The sequence below is a fragment of the Lissotriton vulgaris genome, chromosome 4_1 (assembly GCF_964263255.1).
Source record: "Lissotriton vulgaris chromosome 4_1, aLisVul1.2, whole genome shotgun sequence".
NCBI classification, from domain to species: Eukaryota; Metazoa; Chordata; class Amphibia; order Caudata; family Salamandridae; genus Lissotriton; species Lissotriton vulgaris.
Genome location: NC_141691.1, coordinates 1,202,177,962 through 1,202,190,430, shown reverse-complemented (window position 1 = coordinate 1,202,190,430; position 12,469 = coordinate 1,202,177,962). Strand labels below are relative to the sequence as shown.

The 12,469-nt window shown below is 47.2% G+C and overlaps 1 protein-coding gene across 1 annotated transcript in view; it reads left to right on the top strand.

Moving 5' to 3' along the window:
* The window catches only part of LOC147723040 (molybdenum cofactor sulfurase-like), a 577,064-nt gene that overhangs the window by 382,706 nt on the left and 181,889 nt on the right, over positions 1 to 12,469 (top strand). The window contains exon 7 of the mRNA XM_086965413.1: positions 1,495 to 1,611. Coding sequence (XP_086821539.1) covers positions 1,495 to 1,611 — 117 coding nt within the window. The remainder of the gene's footprint in view (positions 1 to 1,494; positions 1,612 to 12,469) is intronic.

Here is a 12,469-nt window from a genome sequence, read left to right as displayed (position 1 = left end):
AGAATACAGCAGAAGACTGACTCACGCTGTCCAACACAAGAAATCCATTTGTAGATGTATATAGCGTGAGGGTATCCAGGCGCTGTCATAATTGCCCCCCCCCCCCATAGGTGCCGAAACCAGACACCTCAACACGCCCTGGGGCAGGAGCCTTTAGGCCAACATAGGCCAGGGAAACCGTCCTTAAGGGCACAGACTCACCTCATTAAATGAACGATGCTTCCTCCTGGCTTGCAAGGCCGAGGCAACATGGAACCAAGGGTCGACCTGTGGGAAACAGCATGTCCATCACTGCAGTACGCTGATTATCATGGCCAGAGTAGCGTCTTTGATTGACAAGCACCACACAAGTGCAGCTGTGCAGGCTAAACATAAAACATTCCACCAAAACCACATGAAAACAGTACTTGGTCCTAGTATTTGAAACTGCTAAGAGAAGCAGCCAATAGAAATGGAGGAAAAGTAAGTGCCAAGCACAGGAATCAATCAAAAGTAAGGGGGTCTTATGTAAGCCTCTTTTAAGATTTATATTGAATACAATAGATTTCACAAGTACAGCACAAGGGCTGTGCAGGCAAAACCTAAAAAGGAGTAGTGCAGAAACAACCTTATTGATATTGTTCACTCCACTTCAAATCAGGAAGATTATCTAGATATCGATGCATAGCTTTTTCAAATTACAATCGTTGGACCATTTCTACATGTGGTTGGTGCTACGGAATTGATCTTCTTTCTTAAAAAAATGTATTAGCTATAGCTAACCGTTGCAATTTATTTGAATGCTTATTGGAAACACAAGAGTAACTGCTGTAGCTTCCAGCAATTCATTATTTACCTGCCGTTAATGCTACATTTACACTTTAATAAGTTTAACGGTTAGTATTTTAAAGTCATGCTCAGCTTTTTAAGTAAGCTAGATACCAATAAATATAGTGACCCTACATTATTGTGAGAAGGAGTTATGCATTACATATCGTCACTCTTTATTCATATGTTTATCATGCAATAATGCATATTTTAACTATTTGTTTTACGGAATATTCACAGAAAAAATATATTTTATTTCCACTAATTGGTGTTTCACATTACTTAAAATATGTCTTCCTCTTCACCATACTTATACCACACCCTATTATCTGTGGAATTGTTTTGACTTTGCCTTTTCTTGCAGTAGTGGTAGAAAGCACACGTGTATTGCGTTAAGGTGAAGTGGTTCTTTGTGGCCACACCTGAGAGAAGAGAGAGTTTTTCTGTTGTATAAATGTGACTGTTTTTAAGTTAATTGCAAGTCTTTCTCAAGAAGTGTGGACTTGCGTTGTGATTTTTATAGTCTGGAATGAAAGACATAGAATCAAAGTAATTAAAATTACTGGTAACTAATCTACGAACTGCACATTTAATATGATGAAGATATAGCATCTTTAAATATATATGTGGCTTGAGGCAGGTGTGCAAACCTAATTCTAAGGTTCGTTCTTTTTGTATTTTTTTCAGTTTGACAAGCTAGCTAGCCTCAATAATATTCACGTCCGGACAGGATGTTTCTGTAATGCAGGATGCTGCCAGCTGCATATGAAACTGAGCTGTGAGGATGTGACAAGGAACTATCAAGTTGGTAACAAACAAAGTGCACAATACATACATGGTCAAGTGTAAGCTTGCATGCTTTACACGCCCAGAGAATTACTAATTGCATACATTATTTTTTTTCTCTTTCTGTAATCTTTTAATTTTATTCACTCTGTTACAATCCCACCACTTAGTGTGTTGCATTTGTTGTTGTACAGCCAACCAAAGAACATTCTTAGACACAGGGAATTGGTGGACATGGGATCTCCAAAACGAATTCCACATCTTCACTGTATTCCAGTAAATGTCACAATTTTTCTTTTGGCTGTTGTGGTGCACCTCAGGGCTTTGTCATGTATTGGTTCTCCATCAGTTTCTCCTCTACCTCTTGACATTCAGCTGGACGGCAATTAGATCCAGGGGTTTTTCCTGACTACATGGTGGTAAAGGCATTGTCTAATTTCCCCACAGTCAGGCTGGCCTCAAGCATGTCTTGGTGTTCTTGGGTCAAGAAACAGACTGGCAGTTCCTCTGAAAGAGGACGATTCTAAGGGGGTGTTTCTGTGGTTAATAATTGACTCTTGACTAACTGACTAACAGAAATCTGCAAAGGTCTCTGCTATACTGCGTGAATCTATGAATACTTACCTAGTAGTATTCTTTTTTTAAGTTTAAGTTTAAAGAAACATTTAATTGATGCAATATAAAACACATTACAATAAAATATAGAAACATAGAATAAAGTAATAACTATGCAATCTGTTAAGGCAATATGAGGAATGTTCTATTACTTACCAGTAATCTTCATTACTCCGGGTTCCTTTGTCCTCGTCCCATTCATAACAAAGTGGGGTTATTCATCTCCAGATAGAAAAAAAAAGAGGAATGCTGGGACCCTAAGCCTAGCCCTTCCCACCGGGAATACATAAGCAACACCTACCCAGCATCCCGTCAGAACAACCAAGCCCATAAAGGAGGCCGGCCGCCCGGGAGGGAGGGGGGAGGGCGAATGAATGGAACGAGGACAACGGGACCCGGAGTAATGAAGATTACCTGTAAGTAATAGAGCATTATTCACAGGTCCCTTGTGTCCTTGTCCCAATAATAACAAAGTGGAGAATACCAAGGCAGACAGCCAGGCCTTCCAAACCCACAAGCACACCCAGGAAACCACACCAAAGGCAGCAACCCAAGAGAAGCAAAAGGTAGAACTGCAGGAAACAACAGGTAGAGCACCCAGACAGGAAAGCACCCAACCAAAGCAGGGCCATATCCCCTAAAGAAACACAAGATAACCAACAGATGGCAGACAGCCCAAACCAGGAGCCCCCCGTGAACAAGGAAGGGGAAGAACACACCAAACAAAAAAACAAAAAAACAGAGGCCGCCCACAACAAAAGGACAGCGAGGAAGCCACAGAAAGATACAAGACCCCCAGAGACCCAGCCGGCCAGGAAGCCAGAACACGCCAGCAAGGAAACAACCAAGGCCCGGAAACTGGGACTCAGGAAAACCGAAGGCAACAGCAAGGCCAATAAAGGGAAACCCCAACCCGCCAAATGGAGCAGAGCATGCCAAAAGGGCAACCAGGACAAAAAGAAGACAAAAAGGAAGCACCCCAAAGAGACCCCGAAGGCAAAGCCCCAGAAGGGAAACAGGCGCCAAAGAAACAAACACCCCGGACGACAGCGAACCAGAGAAGAAGCCCCAACAGGACAGGCCCAAGGAGCACATTGGATAAAAAAGGTCGACAAGCCCAGCACCACCAGGCAGGCACACAAGACCCCACAGCAGCACAGACAAAGAGCAGCACCCCCAAAAAGAAAGAAGGGAAGCCCCGACTGACAAAGGGACACACAAACAGCCCCAAAAAGGAAGAAAGGAAGGCCCCACAGCCAACGATGCACAAAGCACGAAGGGCTAAAGGGGGCCAAACCAAATCCACAAGAAAGGAGGCACCATCCAGGCACCAGCCAACTCCCACAAGCAGAACGTCCAGGCCCCCAGAGAGCCCAGAGGACAAAGCCCCCAAAACTCCACAGAGGAGGACCAGGCCCCAGGAAAAAACGGCCAGCAACAACCACCAGAGCAGCGGAACAACCACTATCAGCCACCCGACAGGGAGGCAGAGCCACAGGGAGAGCCCAGGAACCATCCAGGAGCCAGCAAAGGCAAACGCACACACAAGATAGCCAGGGAAAGAAGAACACACCCCCAGGTACTCCACAAGGGCCACAGAGCCAGAAAGGAACAGGCCGACAACCCAACAGAACCAGTCACCGACAGAACACCAGGAGGACCCGACAGCCAGACCCCAACCAAACCGAAAAGGACAGGGGAAGAGCCAGAGACCAGAACCACAGGAGGCCAAACGCCCCACAAGGAACAAGGCCCCAACCGAACCAGGGACTGACAGGAAACCCCAGAACAGCAGGGGCAGGCAAGGCCAACCCCCAAGGCCACAAAGTCCCGGGCAGAAGAGGAAGCCAGCTAGTGATGCCCCCAAAGAGACCAGAGATACGGCTGACCAAACAACGGACAAACAAAGTGGTTCCAGATACAAAAGCAAATAAGCTAAAATTCAATAATATCTCAACTAAATACTAAGAAAATATCACAACATTGTTTTTAATCACAAAGTGTACAAATATTCAATAAAAACGCTGTTCATAAGATACATCAATATTTGAACATAAATGGTGCCCCTAACAGAAGGGAAAGGGAGGGGTGGTGATGTGAAAAGTGTGGGAAAACTAAACAAGTGACAGAGCAATGGTCGATTAGACCTCAACGTAAAATTAATGACAATAAATTAACAAAGGCAATTGAACAGAGAATTCATAATTTAATATAGCAAACTCATGCCTAAAAAGCAAATACACAAATCGTATATGGGGAAAAAGGCTGAGAGTAAAGAAAGTGTCGACGTTTCGACCCAGTTTGATGCAGGCGTAGGATGGGGCCTTGCTAGAGGGTCTTCATCAGGACAGGGATGCAGGAGGGGCAATGGATATTAATGAATGCGGTAGTGGCAGTGATTTTCAAGGATGAAGTGATATACGGGTCTAAATAGGTAATTTGCAGAGTGAACAGCAACTGGATATGATGTCCACAGTTCAATATATCTCGATAATGATGCGTGGTTGCATGATGGATAAGGAATCCTCCGCAAAGGTCAGGATCCTGCAGCATTTTGCTGAGCCGCTAGCCCAGGAAGATGTAGAATCAGTGTTTTTAGACAAAAAACGGCCGCATAAGTTACTTCTGTCCGATTTCTGGAAGCAAGGCGTTGTGGGACTATGACTGGGGACTGGTATGTTGGATCCGGGTTTGTCAAAACCGTGTTGTGAATTCTCTGTTCACTAGCCTTTGTTAATTTATTTTCAGTAATTTTACATTGGGGTCTAATCGACCATTGCTCTGTCACTTGTTTAGTTTTCCCACACTTTTCACATCACCACCCCTCCCTTTCCCTTCCGTTAGGGGCACCATTTATGTTCAAATATTGATGTATCTTATGAACAGCGCTTTTATTGAACATTTGTACACGTTGTGATTAAAAACAATGTTGTGATATTTTCTTTGTATTTAGTTGAGATATTATTGAATTTTAGCTTATTTGCTTTTGTATCTGGGACCACTTTGTTTGCATAATTAATTCACCCAGGTCCCAGCGACTTATTGGGTTACCCCGTGTTTCTATAGCACAAACAACGAACAGGCCAGCAAAGGCCGGGGACCAACAGCCCTGAACCTGCACAGGCCGGGAAGGGGCAGGACAGAGCAAATGGCCCAAAATCCCGACCCCTGAAAGGAGGGAAAGAACCCCCAAAGCCAACCCAAATCTGGGAGGCAAAAGAAGCCATGACGGAAGGACCACAGACACAGGGGCCCAGCACCCACGAAGGAAGGGCAGGAGCAGGGGAAAAAAACAGACAACAGAGCGCCAGGCAGACAGGAAGCCTGGGCCAAAGCCATGCAACCCACCAGACCAGAAGGACCCAGCAGCCCAACCCACAGCCGTGAAATGACCCAAAGAGGTAAGGCCCCAGCAGGGCACAGGCGAAAACAAAGGCCAGGGGGTGCTGGAGAAGCCAGATGCACAAGGCCCTCAACCACACCCTCAAACCACTGCAACCAGCCCTGGAAAATAGCAGCCAAGCAGGCAGGCACTTACCCGGAGGGGGGTGGAGGCAGGAACAAGGGCCCCCCCAGCCGCAGACAAACCACGGTGATGCACAAACCCAGTACTGGGGAAAAACAAGACAGCAACACGGGCTGGCAAGCGGAAGTTCCCGGGAGGCCACCTCACCAGCGACAGCTGCGCACACCGCCCCCAGACTGGGGACGGACAGCCGGACAACACCCAGCCGAAACAGGCAGCGGTCCTGAGGCACCCGCCACAGGGAGCTCGAGGAAGTCGCCTTGCACCGCAGGCGACCAAGAGAGGCAGAGGAGGCAAACAGGCACCAACCTCCGGAACAAGGGCAGAAAACAAATGCATAGACCAAGACTGTAAATTGGGCAGAAATATGCCGCTCCACAGGAGAAAGGAAATGGAGTGCACACTAAGCCGGGCAAAGACCCGAACCTCCAGCCAAAAGCCCGGACCTTTGCACATTCATGGTGGTGTGACTGAACGCAGAGCAGACATACTAAAAGAAGAAATCTGCCATGCAGGACTTATCCAGGGGGAAGAGACAGGAACAAGGCCCCCCTTCCCAGCCACAGCCAGCCCAAGGTGCCTGCACAAACCGCCGCCAGGAAAGGGAAAAACCAGGAAGGCAGGGGAACCTTGCAAAATGGCACGACTTCCACAAGGCCAGGCCTCAGGAAGATGAGCCAGCATCCTGGAAGCACCCGGGAAGCCGACACATCAGCCAAAAATGGCCTGCAGTCCGTCATCAGCATGGAAGAGCTGGACCAGCCAAACCCACACTCCTAGCAAGCCCGGCAGGCCAGGAGGCAGAGCACCAGACACCCCAACGGCACAGTCAGGCAGCCGGACGGGGAAAAATCCAAGGAACAAAAGCCATTCAAGCCCAGCAGGAGCAGCAACAGCATCCCCATCTCAATTTTGTTGACAGACGGAAAAAAAGAACAGATAGGATGCTGGGTAAGTGCTGCTTATGTTCTCCCAGTGGGAGGGGCTAGTTTAGGGTCCCAGCATTCTTCTTTTCTTTTTTTGCTGTCGGGAGATGAATATCTCCACTTTGTTATGAATGGGACGTGGACACCGGGCGCTGGGGGTAAAGAGGAGGAGGAAGGGAGGAAGAGAGATCAATGAGAATTCAATTATTTGTTATTATAGCATAACTACTTATATATTTACTAATGTGTAGTTAACAATAAAAGAAGAGAAAAAGCAAAACGGCAAATAGATAGCATTGATAAGAAAAATAGGTATAAATAGACCAGTTATAACTCATGGAGATTTTTTAAACCCCTTCAACTCGAGGTTGTGATAAATTTGCAGATACATCAAGAAAATTAGTAATGGGTGACCATAGGACGTGACTTTTGATTGCAAGTGAAATGGGATGAAAATGTGATCTGACTAATCTATGGTTATAACAAACCCCATACTTCCAAGCACGGTAGGAGAAATTAGTATTATCCTTCCATGCCCAGGTAATCTGTTGGAAATCAACTGCAAGGAGTAGATCGATAATATGGAAATTGTGTTAGTGAGAAACCCAATCCACAGACACATTACCTAGAAATATATTAACAAAGGAGAAGGGAATTTGTGTATGAAATATGGTAAGAATTTGTTTCCAGACTTGTTTCCAAAAATTCTGAACGTGAGAGCACATAAATAACACATTTTAAATCTGATGAGTTTGTATTACAAGGCCAACAGGAGGGGGAAAGGATAGAATTCATTTTATGTAACGAGACGGGTAAGTAAAAGTCTGTTGTAAACATAAAATAAACTTTTGGTGATATTAGCGTCTCCAGAGGATTTCCTAATTTTAATCCAAACTCATTCCACATAGAAATAGAAAGGGAAGATTGGAGATCAGCTTCCCATGCAAGTTCCACTTCTGTTTTATCCCTAATAAGTGGAAAAGGTGTTAAACGTTTGTATACCTGTGAAGCAGATGGTAATAGGGGCAGGATTGACAGAACAGTGGGGGTGAAGAGGAATGAGTAGATATTAGTGTCAAATGATTATAAACTGATTGAATTAGTGAAATTAAGGAGATGTATTCAGGTGCATATGACGAGGGTAGAGAAAAAAGTGTTTGGGCAATTTTAAATGACATACAAGTATCATAATGATAAAGGATTGAAAAAGCTTTATTCGAGTTATAGACTCATAAAAGCACAAACATACATTTTAAAATACATACATTTTAAAATACATTGTAATTAAAATTCATATTTCATACATAACAATACATTTTGAGCAGTTGTGCAAGCTTTAACAAGAAGGATGATAAAAATTACTATAAAATTTCAATTCATATTGGGAGATAAAGCCCTCTGCCTAATGGACCATGCCCACCCCAAGTACTTTGCTGTTCCCAGCACAATGGGCATGTCAGTGGAGGTACAAATAATTCTCAACCCCTCAACACCACTAGATACCCAAAGGTTTCTACAAACTGGAGCCAACCATGCTCTCCTTGGGTTTGCATAGGCCTCACACAAAAATAAGATAATGATAAAGTTGGTGGATCCAATGAAGTCATTTAAGAAACCAATCTTTCCAAAAAATAACCCTATTTATTTTAAGATCTTTATTGTACCATATTGAGGACTGTCGAAATGTATCTTTAGGGGAGAGGTGAATAATAAGCAGAGGATGAAGTATTTTGGAAGAATTATTAAAAAACAGGAAGAGAAAGTGACAGAGGACGATGTGTAAAAGATAAAAATTCTTGAAAGGAGAAATATTGAAGAATGGATTTTTCAATGGTAGCCCATAATGGTAGAGATGAAGCATCATCATAATCGAGGAGCATTAAAGAGTATTGTTTAGGAGAGAATGCAGTATGATTGAGTTGAAAATCTGGGAAGTTAAAACCTCATAAATGTTTAGGTCATTTAAGTTTATGTAGAGACATATGAGGTATTTTGTTATTCCATAAAAATGTTGATAATATAGAATATATTATTTTAAAGTGAGTGTTAGCAATGTTTATAGCGATATTGGAAATATAAAAAATAATTATTGGAACTGTCATCATTTTTATCATGTCAAGACTACCCCACCAAAATAAAAACAAAAGATTCCATCTGGATATGGTAGACCTTAAAATAATTTGCAATTATTTTAAATGAGTTAATATAGAATCTTTAATGAAAGATTTAAACCACAAACCTAGATATTTGATTTTATTAGAGTTCCATCCAAAACCAGAAGAGATATATTCTGCTGAAAAACATAACTTGTTCAGGGGGCATGGGCAACTGGCAAGCATGGTGGATGCAAAGTAAGAGATCTCCGCTCCTGGACAAGAAAATCCTGCCTTAATCCTACATTACCGAACCTTATCTGAGACAATAATTGCGGGGACAGACCTGCCAGATTCCTGCGTCGCGTGAAACGCGCTATTGCACTGCCTGGAGCCCCGCGAGCCATCAATCAGGGGGCAAAGACTGACTGCTGTGCAGCGGCCGCAAGCCGAGTACCGAGGGCTTGGCGACTAGTGGTAGAGGTGATTTGCTGCAGCCACAACAACGAGCTCCAAGGAGCAATTGAGCTTGATATCAGCCCCAGAGATCGCGATCTGTTGGATAGCGAACGACCAGACGCACAGGGACTGTATCCTGAGACCTGATTCCGGCCTTCTCCACCCGACGCAACCCAGCAGACCACACTGACTACCCCTCTCCCCCTCCATCACCGGGGCGAACTGGCGAGGGGCTCCTGAGTCTCTGGCTGGGTGCCTGGCCCGGAATATTGCGGTGAGTGAAGGAGTGGATGGAGGGAGTGCTCTGGTGTGCATGCCACAACCAGCTCCTGAGACCCGGGACCCAAAAGACTGCAGGAGTGCGTGGAGGACTGTGAAGGGTCAGAGCTTACCTCCAGGCCGCAGCGACCCCGTAGGAACGCCCATAGGGGCGACAACACTAACCTGCAGCCAAAACCGGCTACACCTCTCTCTGTCTCCCTGCAGGTACCGACAGCATCCCCGGAGCACAGCGGACCGGAAACGACCTGGATTGACCCCGGAAGTGCAACGGCCACTAAAGGACCGGAAGTGACCCCGCCTGACCCCGGAAGCCTTTCCTCAGAGACCCGAGTGGATGGTATAAAGGCCGGCAACACAGAGGTGGAGTGGTTCCCAGCGGTGGACTCGTGGCAGGAGTTGGCGAGACGCGAAGGACCGGCGGCGGAGGTTGTAGGAGAGAGGACGCGAGGAGAGAGCGGCGAAGAGGAAGAACTGTGGTGCGAGGATTGGTGGCACCCTCAGGAGGTGGCTGGAAAGCGGCCGTAACTCGGATGAGAGTTACGGCGGGGCACGTGAGTAAACTGTTACTATTCTCCGTGTTTTCCCCGCCCTGTGTAATTAGTGTAAATAGTGTAAATCTTGTACAGATATCACGCGCACCCGCACTGTATATTATAGTCACCCCTACACTGTATGATACCTTCCACCCCCCCCCTCACGACAACCACTCTATCCCGAAGCCCGCATATACTTTCCCTTCTTCCCCTACCCTATCGTCCTCCCTCACGGTCTATTTCCGACCCTACACTCCCGGTGCCGGTGACAGTCATCTGAGTTCCGTGAGCTTTGGAACTAACTGCCCTGTGTCTTTCTCCTTTACCTCCGAGGGACACCCCAACGCCCGCAACCAGGAAGGAGATCCCCCAGCCCGGCAGTGGAAGACCTACCTGTGTTCTCCTCATCGGACCCCCTCTCGAGGAACCGGAGCAGGACCAGCAAGGATTGTACCCGGACACCGTGACCAAGGACTTGACTTACTCTGTATCTAATAAAGTCCTTGCTAACCATAGCGCACTACATTCGGCCTCCACACCTGTTATTCCGGCCCGCACACCCCCACACCCCACAAGTGGTGTCAGAAGTGGGATCGCCCGGAAGCATGGAGGCCGCCGTCAAACAGCTGGCCGAGGGCCAGGAACTTCTCGGCAAACTGATGGAGAGGTTTCTAAAGACCGCAGAAGACGACAGGGGCCAATTGCACGACGTCCTGAAGGGGCAGGGCATGGCCCAGGACCAAGCTCTGGAAAAACTGACCACCGTTATGGGGCAGCAGAGACCCATGGCATCGTTACCCTCGGTAGTCCTGCAAAAATATGTGGCTGGCGAAGACCCAGACTTTTTCTTCACCAACTTCGAGCGTCTCGCTCAGGCCGCTGCCTGGCCCGCGGATCGATGGGGCCATTACCTAGGTCCCCTACTGACAGGGGAGCTGCAAGCAGCCTATCAACAGGCCAACATCCAGGGACAAACCCCATATGCGGATATAAAAAAATGTATCTTGGAACGTCTGGGGATAGATGATGAAACGTATAGGGTTAGGCTCCGTCAGGCCAAGGAAGGACCCCAGGAGAATCCCCGGGCATTGTCATTCAGGATACAAGACTTGGCCGACCGATGGCTCAAACCGGCAACCTCCAGTAAGGCAGAAATAATGGCCAAGATATACCTAGAACAATATCTGGCTTCCCTACATCCCGCTACGCAGAAGTGGGTCCGCCAACATGCCCGTTTGACTCTTGACAGTGCTGTCGAAATAGCCAGTGCCTATAATCGAGCACAGGAAGGCCAGCGGGTGAGGGAAGAACACCCAGCCCACATAGGTCGGGGCAGCCATCCCCGGCCAGCGAGACCACCTCCGGTGCAAAGAAAACCAGAACTAGCCCCACTGATGCCTTATCCGGTCATGCCGAGACCACCACCACCAGGACCTCAATGTTACCATTGTGGTGGATTTGGACACATTGCCCGCATATGCCCTCAGAAGGAGGAACCCATGGAGATAGGGTTGACTAGGAATTATGTGTGTCTCACCACCAAAACAACCCCTCCACCCTTCCGGTGTCCCGTACAGATCGATGGACAAAGAATGATGGCACTTGCAGATACCGGGTGTCGCCATAGTGTTCTGCGTCCCCAAGAACTACCTCACGCCGTGGGACCCGTGACCGGGTCGGTGGCCATAAAATGTGTCCACGGAGACACCAAATGTTACCCGACCGCACAAGTACATGTGCAACATCCAACCGACCCAGGAAGCTTGTTGACAGTCGGTTTGGTGCCCAACCTACCCGAACAGGCAATTCTAGGGAGCGACTATAGTGGTCTTCCTCATCTCCTCCAAGACACCACAGACTCATTGAAGAAATGGTGGGCAGAGGCTCCCTTCTCCCGTGATCCCCCTGCTTCAGTGGAGATACCCAAACCCTTGAAGACCAAGGCCCAAAGGAAAAAGGAAAAGAGGGGGTTCGCCCTGGCCTGCCCAGCACAGGTGGACCCTCATCCGTGGGAAACCGATCGGGAATTCAGAGCCGCCCAGCAAGAAGATCCAGTGTTGCAGGATGCTTGGGGTCGGGCACTCCCCGATGAAGACCCCTTACACGTAGGTCCCTACTTCTTCATACGGAATGGACTCTTGTATCGGAAGGGAGGAGCCCAGGCCAACACTCAATTGGTTATCCCGGGGTTGTTTCGTGAAAAAGTATTGTTTCTGGCTCACAGTCATCTGTTAGGAGGGCATTTCAGTTATGAAAAGACTGGAGAGGCGATCCTGGAGAAGTTTTTCTGGCCCGGCGTGTACGCTCAGATTAAACGCTATTGTCGGGAATGCCCGGTGTGCCAAAAAACCAGCCGGTACCGACCACCGAGAGCTCCCCTACAGCCCCTCCCTCTGATCGATATCCCCTTCACTAGGGTGGGGATGGACATTATAGGCCCCC